This window comes from Meleagris gallopavo, chromosome 3, assembly GCF_905368555.1.
Source record: "Meleagris gallopavo chromosome 3, MGAL_WU_HG_1.1, whole genome shotgun sequence".
NCBI classification, from domain to species: Eukaryota; Metazoa; Chordata; class Aves; order Galliformes; family Phasianidae; genus Meleagris; species Meleagris gallopavo.
This window is the reverse complement of record NC_139406.1, coordinates 53645894-53669381: the sequence shown is the minus strand read 5'-3', so window position 1 is coordinate 53669381 and position 23488 is coordinate 53645894. Positions and strand designations below refer to the sequence as shown.

The following is a 23488-nucleotide window of genomic DNA, read 5'->3' as shown; positions in this document are numbered from 1 at the left end:
TGTGCTCAGAAATTGTGAGAAATGATAAACAACTTGTATTTTTCATAAAACTAGTATTTTTGTTTTAAATATCCAGTTCCTTATTTCAGGTTAACTGATGGAATAGCAGAAAATTTACCACTCACGATTAGCAGACAAGAAAAGCAGAAGTATCTTGTGCCAAGGAGTCAGATGATGTGTCTACTTGTTGCTGCCATTCCTTGGAGACTTGTTTTATATGTGCATCATGGGAAACATATATTGATGAAAAGTTTCCTACAGATTTCATCTATTTTCATGTTTCTATATGTATTACACTATTATGGTCTATGATGAGATGGATTTGTCACTGTAGTCAAGAATATTGAGGGAGCCACTTGTTTCAGGAAGTCCTGGGGGAGGAATTCTGTTTCACCTGTCTTCATGAACACACATATATTAAATAAAAGAAAGATAAAATAAAAAAATCATCTAGCTGTATAACTAGATAATGGCAGAATGTAATGTGTCTTCTTCCACCTAGTTCACAGTATAGTTATAAGATGTTCCATGTAAGTTGTGTGGACTTTTCATTAGAAATCATACTTGTTGATACAGGATAGAGGGATTCTCACAATATCTTTTATGATTGGCTTGCACAAAGTATTATTATAAATAATTTATATTCTTATAATATTTTTCACACACACTTTTCACAGGAGCTGTGGTGGGTCCATACTATCGTTCCAATTCTAAAGGCAGAGAAAATGATATGCCAAGCGTTTAAGTGACCTGTTCAAAGTCAGGTAATGAGTTACTGATATCCCAGCTGTCTCCAGCACAGTACATTCTGACTACAGATTGCACTGAGACATTTAGCCACAGATACTGTCAGCAAAAAGCAATTACATTACCCAGGCCTCTGTGTGCTTTGTATACGCAGCAGATAATGGAAAGGAAATCAACAGTTTTTAAACAAAACCACAAATTCACAACGAGGTTATTCAGATTTGATTATCACAAGAAACGTTGATTCTTGCTGTGTTCAAGGGAAATCCCTAAATCTCTTTAGATTAGATCTTCTATTCTGCTAGCACCATCAGCCAGTAAAACTCTGGACTCATCAGGCCTAATTCCTTCAAGAATTTTTTTGCATTCTTTGGGTAGGTGAGGCATAGGCTGACAGTGACAGCAACCTTACTAACATGCTAATGAACAAAGTATTACTAACTGTAACATGATCTGAATACACATCCAGCCCTGTGCCTCTTGGGTGGATGACTGAGAAGGCATTTCTCGTCTTCTACATGACCATATTTTAACTGACCATTTAAAGAGCTTCTCTCATGTACCTACATACATTTCTGGTCTGCCAGCTGTTTGCATTGACTTGGACACTTCAGTTTTAAAGAGCTGCGCATTCTCTGCGGTGCTACAAAAGCAACATTATTGTTAATTAAGACAAGATCCAGCAGGGAAAATAGGAGAAAATCCAACAAATCTTTGATTCATAAGAGACTCAAAGTTGCGTGATTCAAATACCAGAAATTCATTTTCAGGAATTTGGCAACTTTTTAGAAACAGTAAATTATTACTGTTTTTTCTTGATATTCATTGTAACAGCATTAATAGTGGTGAATTCCTTTGTGCATACTAGGTTTTGATATTCAAAGCTGTGTGAATCCCTCTGGTATTTAACAGAATAAAATTAAACATCAATTATGAAGTCATAGAAGGAGATCTAACAGTGTCTTCGTCCAAAAAATTGTTCACATTAATTTATTAACAGCTAACCCTTTCCAAACTTTCAAACATTGCATAGCTACAAAATCATGACAAATTATTTACTTTTTTTTTTCTAGTTTCTAAATATGCCGCTATCAAAAACTGCTCGACAATTTATCATGCTATGTCCCCATTATGAGAATTTGTTACATACCTCCCTATACATGACCTAACTAAAAATGTTCTCTTATCAGGTTAAAAGAGAGAAAGAGAGCTTATTCTAGCAGTAAAGAAATTAAAGAACTGTAAGCAATAGAAAGGCATGTCAGGTTTCTCATTCACTTTCAATTCTCCCTTTGGATTGCAGTAACACATAGGCCAATATGAAGGCCCAATGTCAGTGGGCCGTTTTTCTCAAGACAGTATTTCCTTTCAATTAAACTTACATGGTTCAATATAAAAATGCTGGTTTGGAAGCAGACGTTCAGTGGTTGGAAATTTAGTCCTAGCTCAAAGCTTAACTTTGCTGCTAGGGGTCATGACATTTTTTCATTGAGAGGCACAGACACAGTGTGACAAAAGACTCCTTAGCATCCATTCTACAGATCTGATTTTATATGCATCTTTCATAAATACATGAATTCCTATTCTGCCTCACAAGCATTTAAGTCAATGAATTTTGCAATCGCCAAACAGCTGTAGAGCCGTAGCTCTAGGCTACAACCCCACACGTCTAGTTACAACAGCTTTTAAGCATCTCTTCTCCAGAAGGGATCAAGTGGAAAAGCTCTGATTATTTTTTCCTGAAGAAGCATGAACTCAGAAAGAAGCGACAAATCCCAAGAATGCATCCATAACATTAAATCCACTATCCACTGCCTTAAATCCAGAGGCTACTCCCCCCCATCAGGGCTGTGTGCAGACAGCTGGAGCCTGAGCCTCTCTTCCAAGGGAAGAGGCATCAGGTCCCTCCTGGTGATCACACCAACCACTCGGTTCTGCAAATCGACCACAGTGAGATGGCGCAGCCCCATGGTGCGAAAGATGATATACGTGCGTTGCAGTGAGAAATGGGCTTGGACTGACATGGCCGATTTGTTTATGTATGGCTCCTGTAAGACAAAGAGGGGAGACACGGGGAGAATACAAAAATGTGAGTGCATCCCTGCTATGGGGGAGACAGCAAGCAGAGGCCAGGGGTGGGAGAGATCCTAAACCTGAGGGATGTTTGTTTTTCTCTCATGTTTCCGTCCCCAATTATACTCAGAATGTCAGGAGATACCACAGTAAAAAACTCTTTTTTTGCTAAACCATCAGCTGCACATACTGTACATGAGCTTTTATGACTAGAACTTTCCAAGCTGACGTGGTCTGAGTTTTTACTTGGAAATAGCCAATGACCCCAATATTTCTTAAGTCTTAGATATTTTATAGTTGCTATTTCATTACACAACCATTTCTTATATCCTGTAATATTTTTCAGTAAATGCTTATAAAAGTCAATTCACGTAGAAACACAGACTGTGAAGAAGAGGACAAAGAAAACAATCACACGGCTCTGGGAAGAAGCTTATGTAGATGTTATAAATGTTCACTAAGCTTTTACTTTTCATGTAATTACACAGCATCGTACTTGTGACTTGGACACTTTCTATCAGGGAAGGTATATTATGCCTCCCAGTGTATTCTTTCCCAGTGGAAAAATGAAACAAAAAGATGATAAAATAATACAAGTAAGTGCATAGTATAGGGTGACGTGTCCATTCTTACCCTTTCATTTATTCAGAAAATATTCAAAGGCATAAGGAGAAAAAAAAAATAATTAAAGTAGAAATGTTTCATTTCTTCTATGCCGCATTCATTTTTGCTGTGGAATTCAGTGTGACAGGAAGTCATTAAGCCCAAAAATTTCAGAATGAATATTTCTGTGGATGCCATAAAAAGACCTTTCATGAGAAATAACAAGTTTTTGGAAGAGATGCTAAGCTTTCTGCTTCAAGGATCACATAAGGTACAAAAAGTTAGGTAGCAATGAGCAATTTGATTGAAGTGAATGGGTTACCCATGGCAAAAAATGTTGTCTGGCCCAATAACTAGAGCACTGGATTCAGTTCCAACAGAGCTAGCTTCTACTCTTGTGTATGACATGCTTTGGAACTTTGGAAAGCCATGTGTTGTCTCTCTACCTCAGTTTCCCCATCTATTAAAAAAAAGCTATTGAACAAATCTAGATAATGTGCTTTAGAAGCATTGTGGTTCTTGTAACCTTTCTTGCCTGATAGCTATCTCAGACTGAGGAATTGAGACTAGATGGATCTTAATCTTCATTGAACTTGAGCTGATATTATCTTTTTAAATAAAACCCATCTGATTTAGGCTCTCTCTCATCGAGATTTCTCGCTGTGCCCACTACTTCACTTTCAGTGCTGAAATTCTCAGAGGCAGAAACTACATTTATTTTGTTTATAACATATTTATTTTAGGGCTTGCTCAGTACACCAAACACATTATTGCTTTTGGACCCCAGTATTTTAGTACAGTATTTAGGAAACAAATGTGGCAATGTCATAGCAGGGATTAAAAAAAAAAAAGGAAAGGGGGAAGAAATACAGCTTTATTTATAAGTTGATGTATAGGCACTGCAGTGTAATGGAGACTAAAAACTCAAAAGCATTGCTTTATATTTGCTTTATAGGCCTATAAGAGCCAAACAGTGACATTTAAATGATCTATTCCATTAACATTGTATCATTTTTGTCAATCTGGAATGTATTTTAATCAAAAGCCCCCTTGAAATGGTCTCCTTTGTTGTATTTTCTTTTTGGCTCATTTTATCAACATCTGTTATGTTTATACAATATGAATTAAAACTTCGGAATGCTGTTTGTACTCAGCTACTTTTGTTGAGAGTGTAACGTCCCAGGATTGGCAGTGTTTATGTAAATCAGTGCGGCTGACACAGCCATCATAAACAAATGAGAAAATATAACAAACACATTGTTCATGGAGGAAATGTTTGTTTTTAGAGTTGGCTTCAGCCTTACCAGATTGATGAAGAGTTGCTGATACCGGGGATCTGTAGTGTAGCGATTCAGCAGCATGACCAGGCGCGACGGCTTGGGCAGCTTCTCCACTGTTATCTGGAACAAGCAAGAATCCATTTCTCTTTCTTTCTGCACTGCACATTAGAACCCACAGTTCAAAAGCCTTCCAGTTTGTCTCTAAGAAAAAGTTTTCTAGCACAGCTACTCTGGCAGAGCTTTCCTTTTTAAATTCTTCTGCCAATCAAGCTTAAACTAGCACTCAAAACACCCTGTACTTTAGAAAAAGGATTTTTTTTCTTAGTGTAACTAACCTTTTCTCTATTAAGACAATGTCAGTTACACCAGCCTAGGGGTAAGATTTTCCACACTGTTACTAAGTGGTAATTGCATTATGAAATAGTGCAGAAAAATGCAATAAAACTAGCATCAGCCATCAACTGAGCTTCCATCCTTTTCCATAGGAATTCCTATTTGTTCTTTGACACTTCATCCCATGCATAATTGTCCTGTACACTCTCAATGTTGTTTTGCCAGCAAAATTTCCACGTGCAGACCAATCCTCAGTGACATATGATGACTTCCCTGTTGTGCCTGTATAAACTGCTTGAAATCCATTACCAGTCTTGTTTTGGTAACACATGATTTTCTTTTACCACACTTAATGTTTACTATTCCTAAAAATCCTTTAGTCACCTATCATAGCAAAAATGCTATATGCTTTTCAAGTTTGAAAACTTTTACAAATAGTTATCACTCACAGAGGTGCTATCCCATATAGAATTAAATATTATAATCTGCTATTTGTAGAGAAGTTGGGAAAGAAAGGACTGGAACAGCCTATTTGAGGAAGAACGTCCTTTGCCAGCACTCTTGTGCGACTCTCAGCCTCTGAGTGGCATTATGGTTTATGACAGCTGTCCCTGGAAGTTCTCTAGTCATCTTTTAATTTAAATTGTACCGGACCACTTCTTTCTTTCTTCTCAGCCACATTAAATGAATGAATGTTCATTCATGTTGAGCTTATTCTAAGTCACCCAATATATTCACTGATTAAACAAGGATAGAACTGACAGAAAAGATGTTACCTTCTCATAGGGTAGAGGATGTGAGAAGGAGAAAGATTCGTTGTTTGTCTCTGGTTCAAAGATGTGCTCGTTCTCAAGCAACATACACAGCTCTAACCTAAAGATTTTTTTTAAGAAAAAAAGCATGAAAGAAATAAGGGGACTGCATTCGTTATAAGGGACAAATTTTATAAAGCAAGCACACAACGCTTTACTATCCATCAGATATATGATGGATAGAGTATTGGTGGGCTGATCACTTATTTCACCTTCCTAAACTTCCATCATCAATTACAGCATCACACAGGTGTTTTCTGGTTTAGGTTTGGCTAATTGAATTATAAGACATCACCTACCTACACATGACCTGGATCAACCTGCTTGGCAGGAGGAGCTTATGCAGTCAGTAGTTTGCACCCAACAAAGCAATATAAATAGTATGTAAATATAGCTATTTGCATTTAAGGAGATAGGCTGTTGTGCTTTCCCACATCCTTCTTATGTAATATCCACATTAAAATGAGATCTGCAAGAAATTCACGACCCATTTTAAATCACCAGTGAAACCTTTTCTTACAGTACTGCTCTCTAGAATTCATTAAGGCATTTAATATTCTTGCTGACTTAGTCCCTTAGTTTAGGATATCTTTATCAATCATTACATCATTTCAAAACTTTTTTTTTTAGAATTCTCTCATTCCATACTACATGTAAGAAGATTTGACATGCAGTATGTTTAAAATGTCATTTATATCTAGTGCTTTCTTGCTTCACCACTGCGTGTACACACGTGCTCCATCTGCACTTCCCACTTCCAGCTTTTTGAATATATTTAGATAACAAACATCTTGGGGGCCACCACAAAGCTTTTTAGTTTGCAACATGCTTAACATCACGTTAGCCCTCCTCCATAGTTACAGCTAGCAGCTACTACAGAAATGCAGACATGCAACACGCTACTAAATGATGTGCTTGAGGGACCCAGAGGAGACCAAGCACACAACCTTCAATGGGGCATTGCAAGGGAGGTACAAAGTGGCTTCTGTGACTGAAACTCCAAAAATAAACTGGGAATTTTTCAAATAAAAATTTCTGTATTACAAAATACTGATTTTCTGAAACCCCAACTTATTATAGGAATTTACTGCTTTTAATATAATGTCTCCTGGGAAAGATTAAGTCTGCTTCAAGGTGGGATTAGCACTCAACAGCAGAGGACTTACACCAAGTAGACCTGCCTTCCAGCTCCAAAAGCTGGTAGTTAGTGCCCTCCCTAGGGACAGGATATGTAAGAACTAGGTTCAAGCCCCTTCTCCACACTCTCCTTCATAACAAGCACATCTGTGGTTATGTCTGGCATGTCTTCATGTTTCCAGCTGGAGAGGTTCCACACTGAGTAAACAGGAATCTGTAGAAGCAGGTCCCCCACAATCCCTGACCAGCAGACTCTTTACCATTTCATTATTTTCTTTCCAAACAGTCTCCCCTATGCTATTCTGTACTTCTTTGTCCTGCATCTGGTGAAGCTGGCTCAAAGCTCTAGAGTTCAAAAACTTACCATGAGCACTCACACATGAAGATGTAAGATTAAACTGATTTCCAGCATATTACAGCATATTAAATGTGTTTCTGGTCTTCAATATAGCCCATCTTTTCTCCAAATTAAACCCAAGATACTTTTGGTATGTCTATCTCTGCATTTGTATTCATATTCGGAAGACACTTTTGAAGCAAACCACCCCATTGCCTCTACCTGTCATGTTTTGGTTAGCATTACAGAGTAGTCTCCTTCCTCTTGAAACCGTTGGCTGTTCCACCCTGAAGATCCACTCTTGCAATCTGTATTTTCTTAATGTAGACATGGCCTTGGTATCTCATCCAAGGATCTCAATGGGATTTATGAATAAGTATAACTGTGTCTGGGATATAGATATCCTCTTGCTGTAGATGTCCCTGTTCACTGCAGGGGAGTTGGACTAGATGACCTTTAAAGGTACCTTCCAATTCAAACAGTGCTGTAGTTCTATGATCCTTTTACAGTGGAAGACCTGAGTGTACAAAGAACTTGTGGAAGAAAATCAGTTTGTGAAGAAAATCAGTGGCATAGCTAGGAATACTTGGAGTCTCAGTTACCTGCTCTCACCTTTAATGCACAACCCATTTGCGAGACAATAACAAGAAATCCAGTATCCTTCATTACTTCATCATGAATCTCCATTTGATATTTGAGTGGTTTTAGTTTTCATAATGTCTCTTTCTCACTGCTAAGGAGAGCATAACTCTGCAGCAAGCTTCTGAGCTAGCCACTAATAAAACTGTGCTGAGGAAATCCTGTGTCCTGGGCTCGCATCTCCCCTTTTGGAAAAGGTGCTGACCTGCCTTACGTTTCTTGTAATGTGCATGGATGTGTCACGTAGACAATTAATGGACTGGGGTTTGAGGACAATGATGAGAACACCTTACAAAGAACAGTGCAGACATGCTGCAACAGATAAGATCCATTCCTTTTAGACTACATTTGGAGGAGGAAAGGGAGGAAAATACAACAGAGAAGAAATTATTCCAGTCATGCCCTATGAAATTTGGTGCTTCACTCATTTTTTTCTGCAGGGCTCTCTACAGCTTCACATTTTATAGTCTTTCACAAGTATGCCTCTAATCAATTCCAGTAAGAAATAAACACACAGATCATAGAATCGTGAAATCATGAAGTTTGGAAAAGACCTTTAATATCACCTAGTCCAACCATCAACCCACCACCACCAAGCCACCCACTAACCATGTCCTGCAATGCCACATCCACAAGGTTTTTGAACAGTTCCAGGGACAGTGACTCAATCACCAGCCTGAGCAGCCTGTTCCAATGCCTCACCATTTTTTCTGAGAAGAAATCTTTTCTAATATCCAACCTGAGATCTACAGTCCTAGATCATCCTGTACAGCTCCACAAAGTCAATTTCCAGAATGATCACTGGGCCAGGAACACTTACATCCTAACATATATATATATAGACTTCAAATGCAAAAGCTATGACCCACACCGATCCTTTGCCAGGACTCTGTATACTCAGGTCCAAAACACTGCTCAGGCTGCCCACAGCCCAGACTTCACCATTTTCCACTTGAACATCATGGGCTGGAATTAAAAAAATAGCAACGTTCAGCACAGGCTTAAAGAGCAGAAATGTTCGCTCATCACCAGTGGTTTGTTGGCTGGTTTTGGCAGCTCACAATTTGCTCAGCAGTGCTCTTAACTAAACCCAGAAGGGAGTCACTTAACAGGGCTTTGGGAAGTGTGAGAGAAATTTAGCTAGTCAAAAAGAAAGTACATGCAAACACAATGAAGGAAATTGTTGGAACATTTCTGATAAGAATCCAAGCCTATTAAAAACTGCCATGTCCAAGAGAAGGAAAAAAAAAAAAAAACCGAACATACATTATTTCACTTGGACTTCCAGAAGTCATGCTTCAGAGGTATAACAACACCATTCTTTGATGTTACATACAACATCCTTCCTATCACATCATCAAGCCTTGGAAAGCAGACCAAACATGTTTCTTGCACTATTTTGTGAGGTTTAACAGGAAGTGCTAGGATTCAGATTTGGAGTCTGCAATTGTTCGTTTACTCTTTATTTATTTAAGAAGGAAGAAAACCCTTAAGTAGGAATCTCATTTCAAAGATACCCTGGCAAGGCACTGCAGTAGTTTCATTTGCTCTGTCTGTTATAAACCACACGTTATGGAATACACCTAATTAAGATAACACATTATTATCCCAATATGCACATGTCAGATTTGGCATGGAAATCAGGAATGAAAAGTATCTGACAGCTGATTGTGTCACTCTTTTCTTGTCAAGATGGCCAGTTATCTGAGGAAACTACAAATTCTAAATATTGGAGGAGTGACATAAAAAGGAACTGCGGCTCCAAAGTAGCTGCAAATGAACAGAAGAAAGATTAAATGGTGATGTCACTGCCAAAAGCATCCAAGGCAGGACTCTCCCATACTGAATGGATAAAACAGCTACACAGTTGGGACCGAGGGAGGAAGGGGTATTAAAGAATCTGAAATATCTTATTTCTCCTACATTAATCCGCTAAAGGTAACTGCTTTGCTTTTATTCCTGAGCTTTTATTCTTTGGTGAATATCCAGCTTAGTGCTTAGTGGGGACCAACAATTAATGTGTTCTGACCAGAATGGAACAAATTTCTCTTCTACATATAAAAAATGCACCTCTCTCTCAGAGCTTCTACCAGACATATTTAAAAGCCCAATTACATTATTGTGAAGTTTGATTGATTAGAATTAAATGATGACAATAGAACAGTAATAAATAGCAATAAATTGCATATGGATGTGGCAGAGTATGACACCCTAAAACCTTTCATACTTTTTCCTCATCCTCATACCTGACTGAAGTTAGATTTAGCATCTTGCACCTCCAACTTTCATAGCAGTGAGTGCTCAGAAGGTCTTGCAGGGCTTGATCGCTGTTCTGCTCCCAGAGAAGTTCTCACATAAATGGGCAACACTTGCAACAGCACACATGAGAAAACTCTCATGTGAACTGTAAAATATACGTTGTACTTAAGAATAATTGTTATTTTTATGTTTTCGGCAATACAGATGCTAGTATGCTAAATACATTTTTCCTAATGTCAACTATCACTCTATCTTTACTAAAGAGTTTTTAAAAGTACCTTGCATGTGACAAGAAAGACAGTAGGTAAGAACTAGATCATCTATATAGGAAACTGATTTAAAATCCACGACTTCGTTTTTCACATGCAAAAAACATCTCAGGGTTGTTTCAGGCTATGGAGCCTAAAACATTACTGTTTATTCATGTATTTGGTTCTTCAAAACAAGAAAGAGCTTTGCATGAGTTCTTGGCATTTAATCTATGAGCTGATAAAAAGGTCATTATCAAGCACTAGACTGAGGTTGTCCGGAGCTAAGATCAAATCCTGTCTATGCCCCACTGCCTTTTAAATGATGCTGAATAAATATTTAATCTTTGTGCCTCGGTCTTCAGATCTACATAAGAGGCATTTCTTCTACCTCAGAGCTGTGCTTTGTGGTTAATGCTCATTACTTGGGTTGCCTCTGTCTGGTTTTATGGACACTATCATCATGGTGAGTTGAGCAGACAGTAACTCCCAGGCCTCTATATGAAAATGCAAAGGATGCTGTAAATAAACTGCAAATATAAACTTATTTTCAAACCTTCAGAAAGAGTAGATTCTAAAAAGTTATGAAAACAGGCTCAGAGTTGTATTTCCGTACAAGTTGGCTTGTTACCAGGCAGTTTTTCAGTTCCAGAGGAACCCACCACACATTTAAATGACAGGACAAGTATGTGATCAGACTTTCCATTCACACAACAGTTTTCCCCATGCCTGTATTTGATTTTGACATTCAACAACGCTCTGCACTTGCCTAAAAGCCACCCACATGCTGCAGCGAGGCTGCATACGTTTTTAATTTGGCTCTCTGAGTGAGCACACAGCCTCTGCAGCACTCCAGCTTTCTCTCCAAGAGGCTCCGTCACAAAGTCCTACAGCACCTGCACAATTACTGGCAGGGCAAAACAGGCCTACTAATTTTAAAAGTATCGTATAATGCCACTCTTTGGAAGAAGGGTTTCACACTTGAGATACAAAACAAAACCACTGCCACAGACTCTATAAACCTTCCTCCATCTGTGCTACTAGCGTCCAGGAACCCTGACAATACATGGGAGGATCATAACGTCAAAGGCCTTTGTTGGAAGTGCTGGATTCTATTTATTTTAATAGACAAGATCACTGTACATTACTTCATTGAAATGAATTGGATCAGCTTTTCAAAAGCAGTAAAAACAAACATGCTGACAGACCCTATCCTCTCCTATGAAAACCATTGCACCAGCACTTTGATACTGCAGTCAGCTCCCTAGCCTGCACACCTAAAAAGAGTGTTCAGGTTGCTAATGCCCTTTTTTATGTCTTTGCTGTGTTCGAACCACTCATGGTAGTGTTTGTAGCTTTTATCAGAGTAGAACCACCATTCTGCAGTATTTAGAGCAAGAGCACAGGGAGGAGGCAGGGGGACAGCTGTCCATGATCTCCCAGTATGAAACAAAACTTCATTTTTATCTTCCTATATTGCACGAACTTTGCAGACTTCTGTGTTTTATTGAGTAACTTAGCATTCCTGAGATCTAAACTTAGCAACCTCTCCATAACAGAGCCAGAAGGAAAAGGCTCTCCAAGATGCTTTCAGTTGTATAGCAGTTATTTCACAAGTTCCAGCAACAATGCTGTCATCATACTAAACCAGATACCGCTAACCTCAGTAACAAATTTTTGCACTGAATGTTTCAGGTCTCTAATTTGTCTTTAATGTTCCATTTATCCCTAAGCTGCTGCACTGCACTGCTTACTGGAAGCAAGTACTTCAGGTTGGATATTAGGAAAAATTTCTTCCCAGAAAGAGTGGTGAGGCAGTGGCACAGGCTTTCTATGGAGGTATTGGAGTCATTGTCCTGGAGGTGTTCAAGAAACATACAGATGTGGCACTGAAGGATGCTGTTAGTGTGTGTGCTGGGGATGGGTTTATAGTTGGACTAAGTGATCTTAATGGTCTTTTCCAACCCTAATGATTCTATGATTCTATACTTACCTGCCTGCTAAGAGTAATAAATGTATTGCTTTATTAAACAAGTGTGCATGGACTCTGCACACATGTGCATGCACACACCTTGAGAATAGTGTTTCATTAGTCCCAACTGAGAGTGCAGACTAAAGAAAACTTCCAGCACCAGTACCTATAGCCTGATATATCTATAATAGTTTGCAATGCTGTATCTCCTTTCCCACAACCCATATCAATATGCTGTACTTGGTTTTACTGCAATTCTTGGCAGCACGCATTCCTGACTCACAAGGGTTTCTGTTCTGCGCTGACCAGAGGCATGGCATACCTAATAAGCTGCCATAAGATACGCATACACACACTACTTTGGATCAATGATTTCTCTGTTCAAGGATGTTACAGTATAATACAGCTTTAAGTTTTCAACTTTGTCATATTTTCTAAACTCTGATCTCTTCAATTTACTTTCAGTTATGTGACATTCCCCTTTAGTGGAGTGAAAGCATGCATTAGCTAAACAATGTGGTTTGGATTTAGTGTTCCCATGCATCATCATGAAAATGTTTGTCTCAGCAATAGTGTCATTATTGTTACTGGGAACAGCTGCTCCACCATGTCTTTCGATCATGGAAAGCAAAGCGTCTCCCTTCTCAGACCAGTTTACAAGCTGGGAAACTAAAGTGAGACCATCAGGCAGGAGGTTTATGAGGATGATGTGTTCTGTACCTGGCTTCCTCCTGCCACAAAGGAAGCAGAAAGTGCAAGAACAGCAGCAAATCTACGTTGCACAGAGCAATGTAGTTTGGCTCCCTCCACTGGTAGCTCCTCTGCCTCTGGTCCAGGGACTAACCGGAGCCAGAAACCCTCCTCTCATGTGCAGCTCGGCTCTTGCAAAGGGGATATGCTTTCAGCCAGAAGGAACAAGAGCAGGGAGCGTGCTGTTGATCAGAAGATTTAACAACTCCCCCAAGTTTCTGAAGAGAGAAGACATAATTCTACACGGTCCTGCTAGTACTCTTAGGTTTGCTAGAATGAGTTTTGATACTCAACTCTCTGGGAGCAACACTGTTCCACTGGGCCCACTGTCCCTATGCCCACCATCACAGCAATGCTCCTGAGTTCCACAACCACATTTCCTGTGACTAGACACGTGGAGACTGGCCTCCAGCTCACCACTCATAGCAAGACCTCCAGAGGCCATCGGGCCTTAGCTGAAAATGGTAGGGTGCGGAAGTAGATGATCCTTAACGTCCCTTCCACCCCAAATCATTCTAGGATATTATGATAAGATGGATTTTCAAATAAAATGTGTTTTACAGCATATTAGGCCTTTTTAAAACGTCCTCAAATGGGAAACCATGCTTTCAGGCACTGAAAGGTAATAACAGTGCAATTCTGAAAATCCACATTTTTTTAGCTTTTCAACTATAAGAAGTCCACAGCTTTTGAGTACATTTCTTCTCTGATTTACAGCACTACATTCTACTTCTTTAGATATCCAACTTTCCTCTGAAAGCAGGAATTGGGCACTTTGCACACTTCACTTTAACAGACAAACTTAATTTGGGGAAAGCAGTTACACAGTAAATACATTCCCAGCATATAAAAATTTGTAATATAACAAGTAAAATGAGCATGGTAAACTGCAAGGATTTCGGACATCTTTACTGAAAATATTTCTGTTGAAATTTATTTTTGGCCTAGAAATGAAAATGTTCATCAGCCACAAATGCTGAAGTTTCAGTAAACTTGATGGGTGGGAAGAAATAGGGTTTCCTAGGTGAAAAAATACACACAGAAATGTAGGCCTAATGCCAGAAATGTCACATCTGCTACAGAAGTAGCAGAAAACCAAGTTTTACCCGCTTAGATGTATTTATTCTGTACAGTCTGCTTATGGTCAGAGATATTGTGGTTTCTGCATAATTACTTTCTCCCAATCAAATTAAATCAAGCAAAAAAATATTCCTTCATCCAAGAGACAAACAAAATGCAGAGTAATGGCTAACAGCTGTGTAGGTAAGAGTGCAAAGGCAAAAACAGGGAACCTAGGCTTGAACATTACAATAGGGGAGCTGTGAGTGGAGATCTGAGAGGTTCAAGCATGAACAAAATGGCTTATTTGCTATGGTAACATTCCCTGATGGGCTACTTGGTTGTGTTCGTCAACCCAACAGTCTTTCCAGGCAAACTGTATCAGAGCAGTGTTCTAGGCAGAAATTAAGATAGCCAAGCAGCACTCAGATACTGCCTCTCTGCACTGCTTTTCCTTAAAAGAAAAAGAAGGGACTGACACTGGCCTAACAAGCCACCAACATCCACTTGTTTTTCTTCAGTGAATGCTGGGAGGATTAAACTGCAGCACAGAAAATCTCAATTCTTCCTTTTCCTTGGAAAAAAGTGAATTAAAGCCAATTAAACCACTTGATACTGAAACGGTCTCTGAGAACAACGGGGCATTTATCATTTTCTGGGGGAAACTAAATATATTAAGAGAAGGGTTCCTTAGAAACAAACATCTAGGCAGCAAATTATCATCCATTTTGATGTAAGAAGTCGTAAAGGACAGGAGTGACTCAAGAGCATGTGAGAGAGGCAATCATACATGGAGGTTGTGTAGCATGGTGGCAAAAATGTCACCAATGACTACAAGGTACCATCAACCCCCATGTTATTTCCCAGTCATGTCCACAGCCTGAGAAAATCAGTGAATTACCTATAGCTTTCCTCCACAAATCCTCCATGTCTTCAGTTTTTATGGTAGTTTACATTATAAAGTAACCTCTGGCAAAGGAAAATGGAGCAACAAAAAACAAGTGATGATGTGTCTAATCTGTTCACCACATAACAGAATCATTTCATTGCCCCACAATGGCTCTACGTCACTACGTTGTAACATATGTATGTATGGGGCTGCTGAATCACAGCCTGAACCTCTGATTGATCACCTGAGGCGAGCAATGAGTCAGCCATGGGAGCACAGGTGAAGGCAAATCACCTGTGCTGCTGGAAGGGGTGGAGCCTGGCTCCACCTCTCCTAGACCCATTTAAGAGCTGACTGCCAATGGGGAAGGATCTTTCTGGAGATCTGCTCCATCGGAGTTCACCTTGTGAGCCCAGGACAGGGTGAGTGACTTTCTCTCATTACTCCAATGTAAATTATATTAGCCAAGCTCCTGGATATATATGTATATACACACACCATCTGTATATCCATTGATTATACATGTAGAAGTTCTTTTTTTCCCCTATAAAACTAAGTTCTCCCAGAAGTTAGGCAGAAATATTGTGCTGCAGGAGGATGTGCAGCCAAGACAAACAAGACAGGGGACCTCCTAGGTAATTCCTCAGTATGTATTGACAGCCTCGCACAGTGTCCCAGGCAGAAATGTTCAGGGCAGTCAGGCAGTGCTCCTATCCTCAGGTCTCTCCAAAGAATGAATTCCACTGAGAGTGCAATTGCCACCATAGCCAGGAGAACATGCAACATAAGCCATGATACGGTGCTCAATAGACTCCAGGCTAGCACTTTCTTAGCAGCCCAGCTCCCTTTCTGCAATTGCTGGGAGTAGACTGGGGATGCATTTCAGCAGCAGAGAGAAGGAATTGCCCGTTTCATTTTGAAGAACCATCATTGCTGTGGGAGAAGTGAAGGTGGGGGGGCATTTCCCCACATTGCACACAGTAGGCTGCGTTACACAGAGTAGGCCAAGCATCTAGCTCACCAGCCACGTGTTCCTCAAACCAAATTCTGGGAGGGTTTCCCAGGCATGCACAGAGCACTGAGTATGGCATAGTGTCAAAAGAGTTACTCTGAGGAGATCATTGTTTTGGAAACTTGCTTCTCAGATACAGTTTGCTTCCTCTTTAACAATTTTAAAGCCAAGGAGTTTTTGTTAGTAGTTGTTTTGATTTTTCTACTGCTTACTCGGTTGAGGAATATAACAGCTTCAGATTTAGGTTATCCATGTAAAATGTGTTTGGTGATCTCATCTTAATCCCCAGTGGATAACCATCCAGATCACAAAGTCTAGGAGAAAAGTCTGGCCCCGTTATGTGGGGCTTGAAGATTTGTTTGTTTATTTTTTCAAATAAAATTAGAATATCTGGGTGTTTGCTCAATCCAGCACTGAGGTGCAGTTGTAGGCTCACGCAAGTCCCAGCCAACAGACCTTGGCCTCAGTCCTTGCTGTTGTAAGAACTGACACTGAGCCTTTGAAAAAAGAGTCAAAATCATTCATATGCATTACAATAACATAACAACACTCTGTCCCTGTACAATAAATCGCATCAGTGCAGTTTCAAGGTGTAGGCACCTAAATGAACTTTGCATTCAGTAAAATTTTCAGTGTTTAATCCATGTGTATTTTATGACAAGAAATGGTACAGAAATACACAGAAGTGTGAAACAATATGAAAAAAATATAAGCTGTTGTTGCCTTCCTGCAGCCTTAGTAGGTAGGTCACTTCTTTTCCTTCTTTAGCTCTTGCCCCTACTTTTTTTAAAAGTAATACCAATGTTTTTGTGCCAGAAGAAGAAAAAAAAAAAAAAAAAAAAAAAACATTTAAGAATCAATAATAATGTCCATGGAAACTCCCAAGAAAAACATAATGGCAAATACCATTGGATCTTCCCCCATCTGCAATTTTTAAAACATGCCAAGCAAACTACATTTTCTCCACTTGAACATTGTTGATGTAGAAGATGGAAAAACAAATTATACTTTTTCTGTCTGTGGCTTTGTCACCTCCATATAGGATTGCAGTGGATCCCATGCAGTAAGAGAATGAATACCATTCTCCTTTAAGGAGTTCACAGCATTTCTCATGTTGATCTTAGCAGTTACGTGCCACAAGAGCTGTAATTTTATGAGTAAGATGGAAAACCAAATCCTAGCTACTTATGGTTATGAATACAGTAATTCCATGACAAATCACATTTTTGGAGGCTTGTTTCAGAGGCTGGCTGCAGAGCATTCCTTTCCTGGAGTTGGTGAGGAACCGTGGCAGAACAGCAAAGCTACCCATGTTCCCTGCTGGGAACAGGGCACCCAGACCTCATCACAGCAGTTCTCAGGCAGCTGGACACATGGTGGGTGAGAAGGGTGCTGACAGAGCGTGCCAGATTGCAGTACTTGCTCTCAGACAGCCATTCACCATGGGTTTCACTGGTGTGGGTAATAAACATTGGACTGGACAAAAAAAAAACCTCACATTTGCTGCTACTTTATCAACTATTTAAAATACTATCTTGATTCTACTCAAAACAGTCTAACAACAGCTCATTCATGCTGAGAGTGCCAGGGGAAAAACTATTTTGATCACCCCCTCTCTCTGAATACATTCTGTTAGAATGTAGTTCTGGGGATGAAGCAAACCACAAGCTTACCAGACTTGTCAGGTAGCATCAGATTGCCTCTAAAAGTGCCTCCTTTTGGCATGTGCTCATGATCATCCTTCTGACCCTTCTTTTTCGTTTGCTTACAACAACTTTGCTCTGCATTACAAAGCACAACAGCATTTGTGTAAACTCAGCGTACCCCCCAGTTGCCTGAGACTCTCACTACCAGGTAATTTGCTGAATTAATGAGGAAATTATTATAAGATTATCAGTCCAATTTAAAAGAGACTTTGGCTTGGTCTGTTATTAGTGTATTTTATTGTTGAGTCCAGCTGAGAACTAAACAAGTGTGCTAATAGATGGCATACAATATTTTCAGATTGCTGCACACTGCAGACTATCACTCCAAAATTTAAGTTTTAGCACCTTAGCACATTTCTTGTTAGCATTTATGACAGCATCACCATGAAGGAACAAGAGTATATACCACATACAAGTATACAATACTGCAATTATTGATGTTACTTCTTCAGGCCACTACAACCCAAGCAATGTGCACTGTACAACTTTCTCTTTACAAGCCAATATTTCTCTGAGAGATTCATGCAAAGTTCCCTGGCTTTGTTAAACATTCACCCACTTTCTATCCTTGTGCTCCAAAATTTCTGCTGACCATGGAGTAACGTATGAGCCATGTGGTCCAGTTGTGAATAGTTCATTCTTGAAAAGTTTCTATAAAACAGGCAAGGAGGCAAGTCCTAATCAAATTTCCACTCATGATACGTGGATAACATTTTTCCCCATCCAGATCAATGGAAGAAAATACATTTATCTAGGTAGTTACCAACTTCTGCTCAATTAAGTGTGGAAAAAAATTCTCTACAAGGGAACATGTTAGAATACAATGAATATTTAGCACAGAAGACACCACATGTTCATATTAAGGTTGTTGGAAGTATCATTCATAGGGCTTTGTTATGTGAACTCCTATGTGGAAGCAGTTGTACATGCATCCTCTCCTTTCCTCTAGGATACTCAAGGTGGGAATTAAGTCACTGCCTCTCCCACTCCTGACCCACCGCTCAAAGAACAGTCTTAAGATTCCTTTGTGAAAGAATAGAATCATTCTTGCATATAATGTACAGTATCAGCAATACTTCATTTATCAAGATATTTTATATGCCTTTTGAGAGTCCCCAGTGTGAGAAGAATTCCTTTAGTCTCATTCTTGTTTACGCAGCATGAAATTTTTAGTGACTTTGTTGCTTATCTTGTCTGTGATATGATTTACGTTAATCTATTTCCTTTAAAAGCATACAATAAAAAAAAATGGAAAAAAAAAAAGTCAACAGAAGAACAGGCAACTTTGAATTGACATAGGACACTTCATGAGTCACCAGATTCAAATCCCTTAGAATTACTGTTTCTTTGAAACTTTAATGTTCTGAAGTACAATTTTCCCTTTTTCTACAATTCGTATAAGATCATTTTATTGATACTTTTCAATAAATCCTTCATGAAATAGATAGCCGTGCATCTCAAGCTTTCCAAAATCCTTTCTTAAAAAAGACACCTGCTGTTCATGTTAAAGAAAGTAGGAACAAGTTTCATATTCATCCCATATGGTCTTCACAAGCAGATGTTTAAGGAAAAAGAAATGAAAAATAGCCATAAACATCACATAACATCAATTTGATAGCATTCTTACCTCTTAATGGTTCCTTGAAACACCTGTGTGTGATCTGACTTGGGCCTGCCAACTACAGGGAATCCACCATGGCTTGTGCTTGCAAGAAGCCAAGCCAAGGAGGCAATGTTTTCCTTCAGGTGAAGGACTCTCACGTGAGGCTCCATGACATCCCTGGCAGAGAACAATTCTAGGTTCAGCCTGAAAGGCACAAAGCAGACAGACAAGGGATCATTTAGTAAGTAAACAGGAAATGAAACATGCTGTACCATGTTAGCATTTGATGAGTTTATAAACTGTTAGTAAATTACTTCAAGATGGAAGTGAATTTGCTTTATTTGCAAGTTAAAAAATATAATTCCTCAATAAAATCCCTTATCAAGCATTGCCTTTCTTTGTGTGAGAGATATGATAAATTCAACCATATGCACAACATGGTCATCTTAGAATTGTAAGAGTTACTTATGGATTTGCATGGCTTCTCTCATTAAATATGTATATATATATATTTAATCTGAACTGAAATCCTCTGGAATTCTGATTGATTTCAAATAGTTTAATATTCAGCATTTTGGAGAAATTCAGCCTTTCATACATTATTGTAATATTTGTTGTTGCATCAGTAGCATTTAGGAAAACAACCCCTTCAAAATTTTCTTACATGTTGTATTCATTTTTTCCCAATATTTTGTAACATTTTTCAGGTTCTAGGCAAAGTTTCAGGAAATGTGCACATACATTAATTGAAAAACTTGTATACCCCTGCTTCTGATACTAGGATTAGATGAAAAACTAACACACTTTCTGCAAAATTCAGCCATAATTTCTGCAGAATTACAGTAAGCCAGATTCTGACAACTGAAGTCAGTGAACTTCTCTAGTTTTAAACTTGTTTCATACTTTCTGTATTTCAAAAATACATTAATTATTCTGATTATCTTGACACATCATAAGCCAGAATCTCCTGTTCAGACACAGGCTGCCAGACAGAGACAACTGGAGCATAAATTTGCCCACATCCTGTTTTACCAATGTACCTTTCATCCCTGTGGTAAGAGCAACTATTTCCATATGTTGTTAATTATTGTCCTTCCCCCTGAGAGACACAGGGTGATTTTTTTTCAAGGCAGTTACTCTGATGTGACCACCTGCCTAAGAGCAACTGACCTGAGAAGACAGTACAATTCATACATGGCATCAACACACACAGCTGTTAAATAAGTTTCTTCTTCTAAACTGAGATGGATTTAAGTGAATCTGAAAAAGAACAGTCTTGTGTGGATTGAATCATGTCAAACCTGTGCTTTTACATGAAACAGACTACAGGCAGTGAAGGTTTGGAACGCCATTTTATTACAGTCAAAGATCCAGAATACCATCTCATGGAAAAATGATCTCTTTGAACAACATTTTCTTTCTGAGATAAAATGAGTAGTGTTTTATCAGTATTTAGTACGAGTCAGTCAAAACAACACTGAAAAATCCAAATGATTTTTGTTTTTAATTCTTGATTTCAGAGTACTACCAGTTGATGCGGTACAAGTAATGGAACTAAGTGGGAACCAAAGATGCTGCTCAAGATGAGCTATTGTCAGAAGTTTGCAGTTGTGGCTGTTTGTTGGAAAATTATGTTTTCATAAATGAGTAACTACTGTTTGTCCTCTTCCTCTTTTCCATCTCTAGAGGCCAAATACAAATCTGTATTTGCTTGTCGTAAGCTCTGTCTATAAATGACATACACTGTATTGCTATTAAAAATACTGTACCTAGCACAGTGGATACAGTGTAAAAAAATGATTAATTATAACTGTTTACTGAATTATGTGATGTGCAAATCCTGAATGATTTCTAAATAAGAACAATGTGAATACTGCTACATTACAACACTTTCTAGAATGTAAGAAAATTTTCCAATTTCACAACTTTACATTTTTGCTCTATTGCATGGAAAGCAAATGTTCCAAATTACTGCAGAAGCCTATGAAACATCCATAGGTTTTCTCAAATCAGCCACTGGTACAAAAGTAAGGCATAACTTTTTACACATTTTTGTCATGTGGCTTGTTCTGGTATTATGAAGTGTCTGTATTATCTACACCATTATCATAGGGCAGGTTTTTCAGAGTACCACTAAGGATTGGTACTGATTTAGTGCTCATTGGCAGTGATATTTCTTTCAATTACTCTTCCATTTATTACTGTAAAGAATAATCTTGCTCTGAGAGGAAAGCAAGCAAAATAGTTATCTTATGGAAGATGGCTAAAGCATCTTTGAAGAAAAGGTTCTGGGTGTCTTACTACTGGCTGCTGTCACTAATCAGAAGTCCCTGTTCATCTACTTCAGAAAACTGAACCTGTTCTTCATTGGCAGATCTGAACGTGGCTAAGTAGTCATTCTTCTCATGCCAGGAGTCACAGATCTCCAGCCTTCCCCACCATGGGAGTCTCCATTCACCATTCAACCTACTATAGACTCTGAGGTTCCTCCTTCTGTGCAGCTAGGGTTCAAACTGATGTTAAATGAGTAGTCAACACACTTCTGCCAGGAACAGCCTTTACAACAACAGCTGGGATCCAAAGCCAGTACAGTAAGCTGGCAGAAGAGCCAGAAGGAGAACACTAACAGTGAGGAGAAGGCTGAAAACTATTTCAGGCACCTACAGGCGCATAGCCCCACCAACAGCCATGCTAACTGCTCAGACCATGCTCACAGCCCTTTGGGCAGTAGTGCTCCCCGTAGATAGGTCATATTGCAAAACCTATAAGTATGCCCAAATGCTTCCCAAGGACACTTTGCTTAGCTGGTGAATGCCACCACTGTTGCATACCTCTGTATATGTAACAAAGACCTTGGTTTCAGAATGTAATTTCAAGCAGGGAGATTTCATTTATCACTTTGAAAATTCCTTTATATGTGGAGTAGCAAGAGGTACTTACATTTGGATTTTATCATGTAGATCTTTCTCACATGTTTAGACTTACCTCAAGGAGAGACACAATGCTACAGTCACTCTACTAAAATAGATCTAGTGTAAATTTTCCTTTTATAGGACACGTGAGAACTTTTTCTCCCAAAATGTAATTCATTACAATAGTGTAATATGTTATAGTATTAAGGCTATTTCACTGAGGCTATGATATCCGAGTTTCAGGTTCCTTTTAAGAGCACATCCATGACTGGGGATATAACATGAAACAAAGAAAATCTGCTTTACGACATAAATAGGATGGTCATTTGGTAAGAAGCCAATATCCCTGAGTGGTAAACTGTCCTAAAGTGATTCATGGAAATGTAGTTTAGGCCCTGTTGCTATTAAATCCAGTGGAAGTTTTCCCACTGAAATAAATTGTTAAGGGTCTAACCATAACAGATCTAATCATAACATGGAGGTTTCCTTAGACAACACGCAATACAAGGGAACCTTTCCTCATAAAGAGTTTACTCTGTATTTTATGCAAGTTTCAAGTGATTAAAAGGACTTAAAAGGTGGTGGGAGGGAAAGAAGCATAATCCTAACTCAAAAATACTTTAGGGACCAAGGTGCATGAGAACACAGGCAGTGTTGCTCGCTTGGATTTATTTGTGTACTTGCTCTCATCTTTTTTAACCGTCTCTCATTTCTGCACTGAGAGTGTTTACCCACTGACTTGCCACAGGCCATCGTGCTCAGAGCAGCCCAAGATTTTATTTGGGCTTCTAGTAAACCATTGTTTTATTGCCCTGATTAGCCACAGTAATTTGTATAAATAGTTCTCAGGATCTTGTTTTGGGGTTTGCTTAATGTTTGCGGTGCTTTCTGAGATCAGTTAGGCAGAGTGAGAATCCTGAACAATTGAGTAAACAAGCTGGTTAGCTAAAAGGAACATTATCAGACTGGAGATCATTACAGTGACATACCTTTGTTATAAATGCATTACCAAGTATTAGAATGATTTAGTTCCAGTTTCTGCTATCATGCATTTTCTGTGACTATGGCTTTCTTTTTTTAAAATGCACTTCACTCAGCAAAAAAATAAGCAGATTTT

At 38.9% G+C, this 23488-nt stretch overlaps 1 protein-coding gene across 1 annotated transcript in view; it reads right to left on the bottom strand.

Moving 5' to 3' along the window:
* Positions 1-204: 204 nt before the first annotated feature.
* LOC104910315 (chloride channel protein C-like) overlaps positions 205-23488 on the bottom strand; it is an 82088-nt gene continuing 58804 nt past the window's right edge. The window contains exons 14-17 of the mRNA XM_085221061.1: positions 19484-19663; positions 5813-5909; positions 4728-4823; positions 205-2795 (exon numbers count right to left, since the gene is read on the bottom strand). Of these exons, the coding sequence (XP_085077187.1) occupies positions 2577-2795; positions 4728-4823; positions 5813-5909; positions 19484-19663 (592 nt within the window). The 3' untranslated portion in view covers positions 205-2576. The remainder of the gene's footprint in view (positions 2796-4727; positions 4824-5812; positions 5910-19483; positions 19664-23488) is intronic.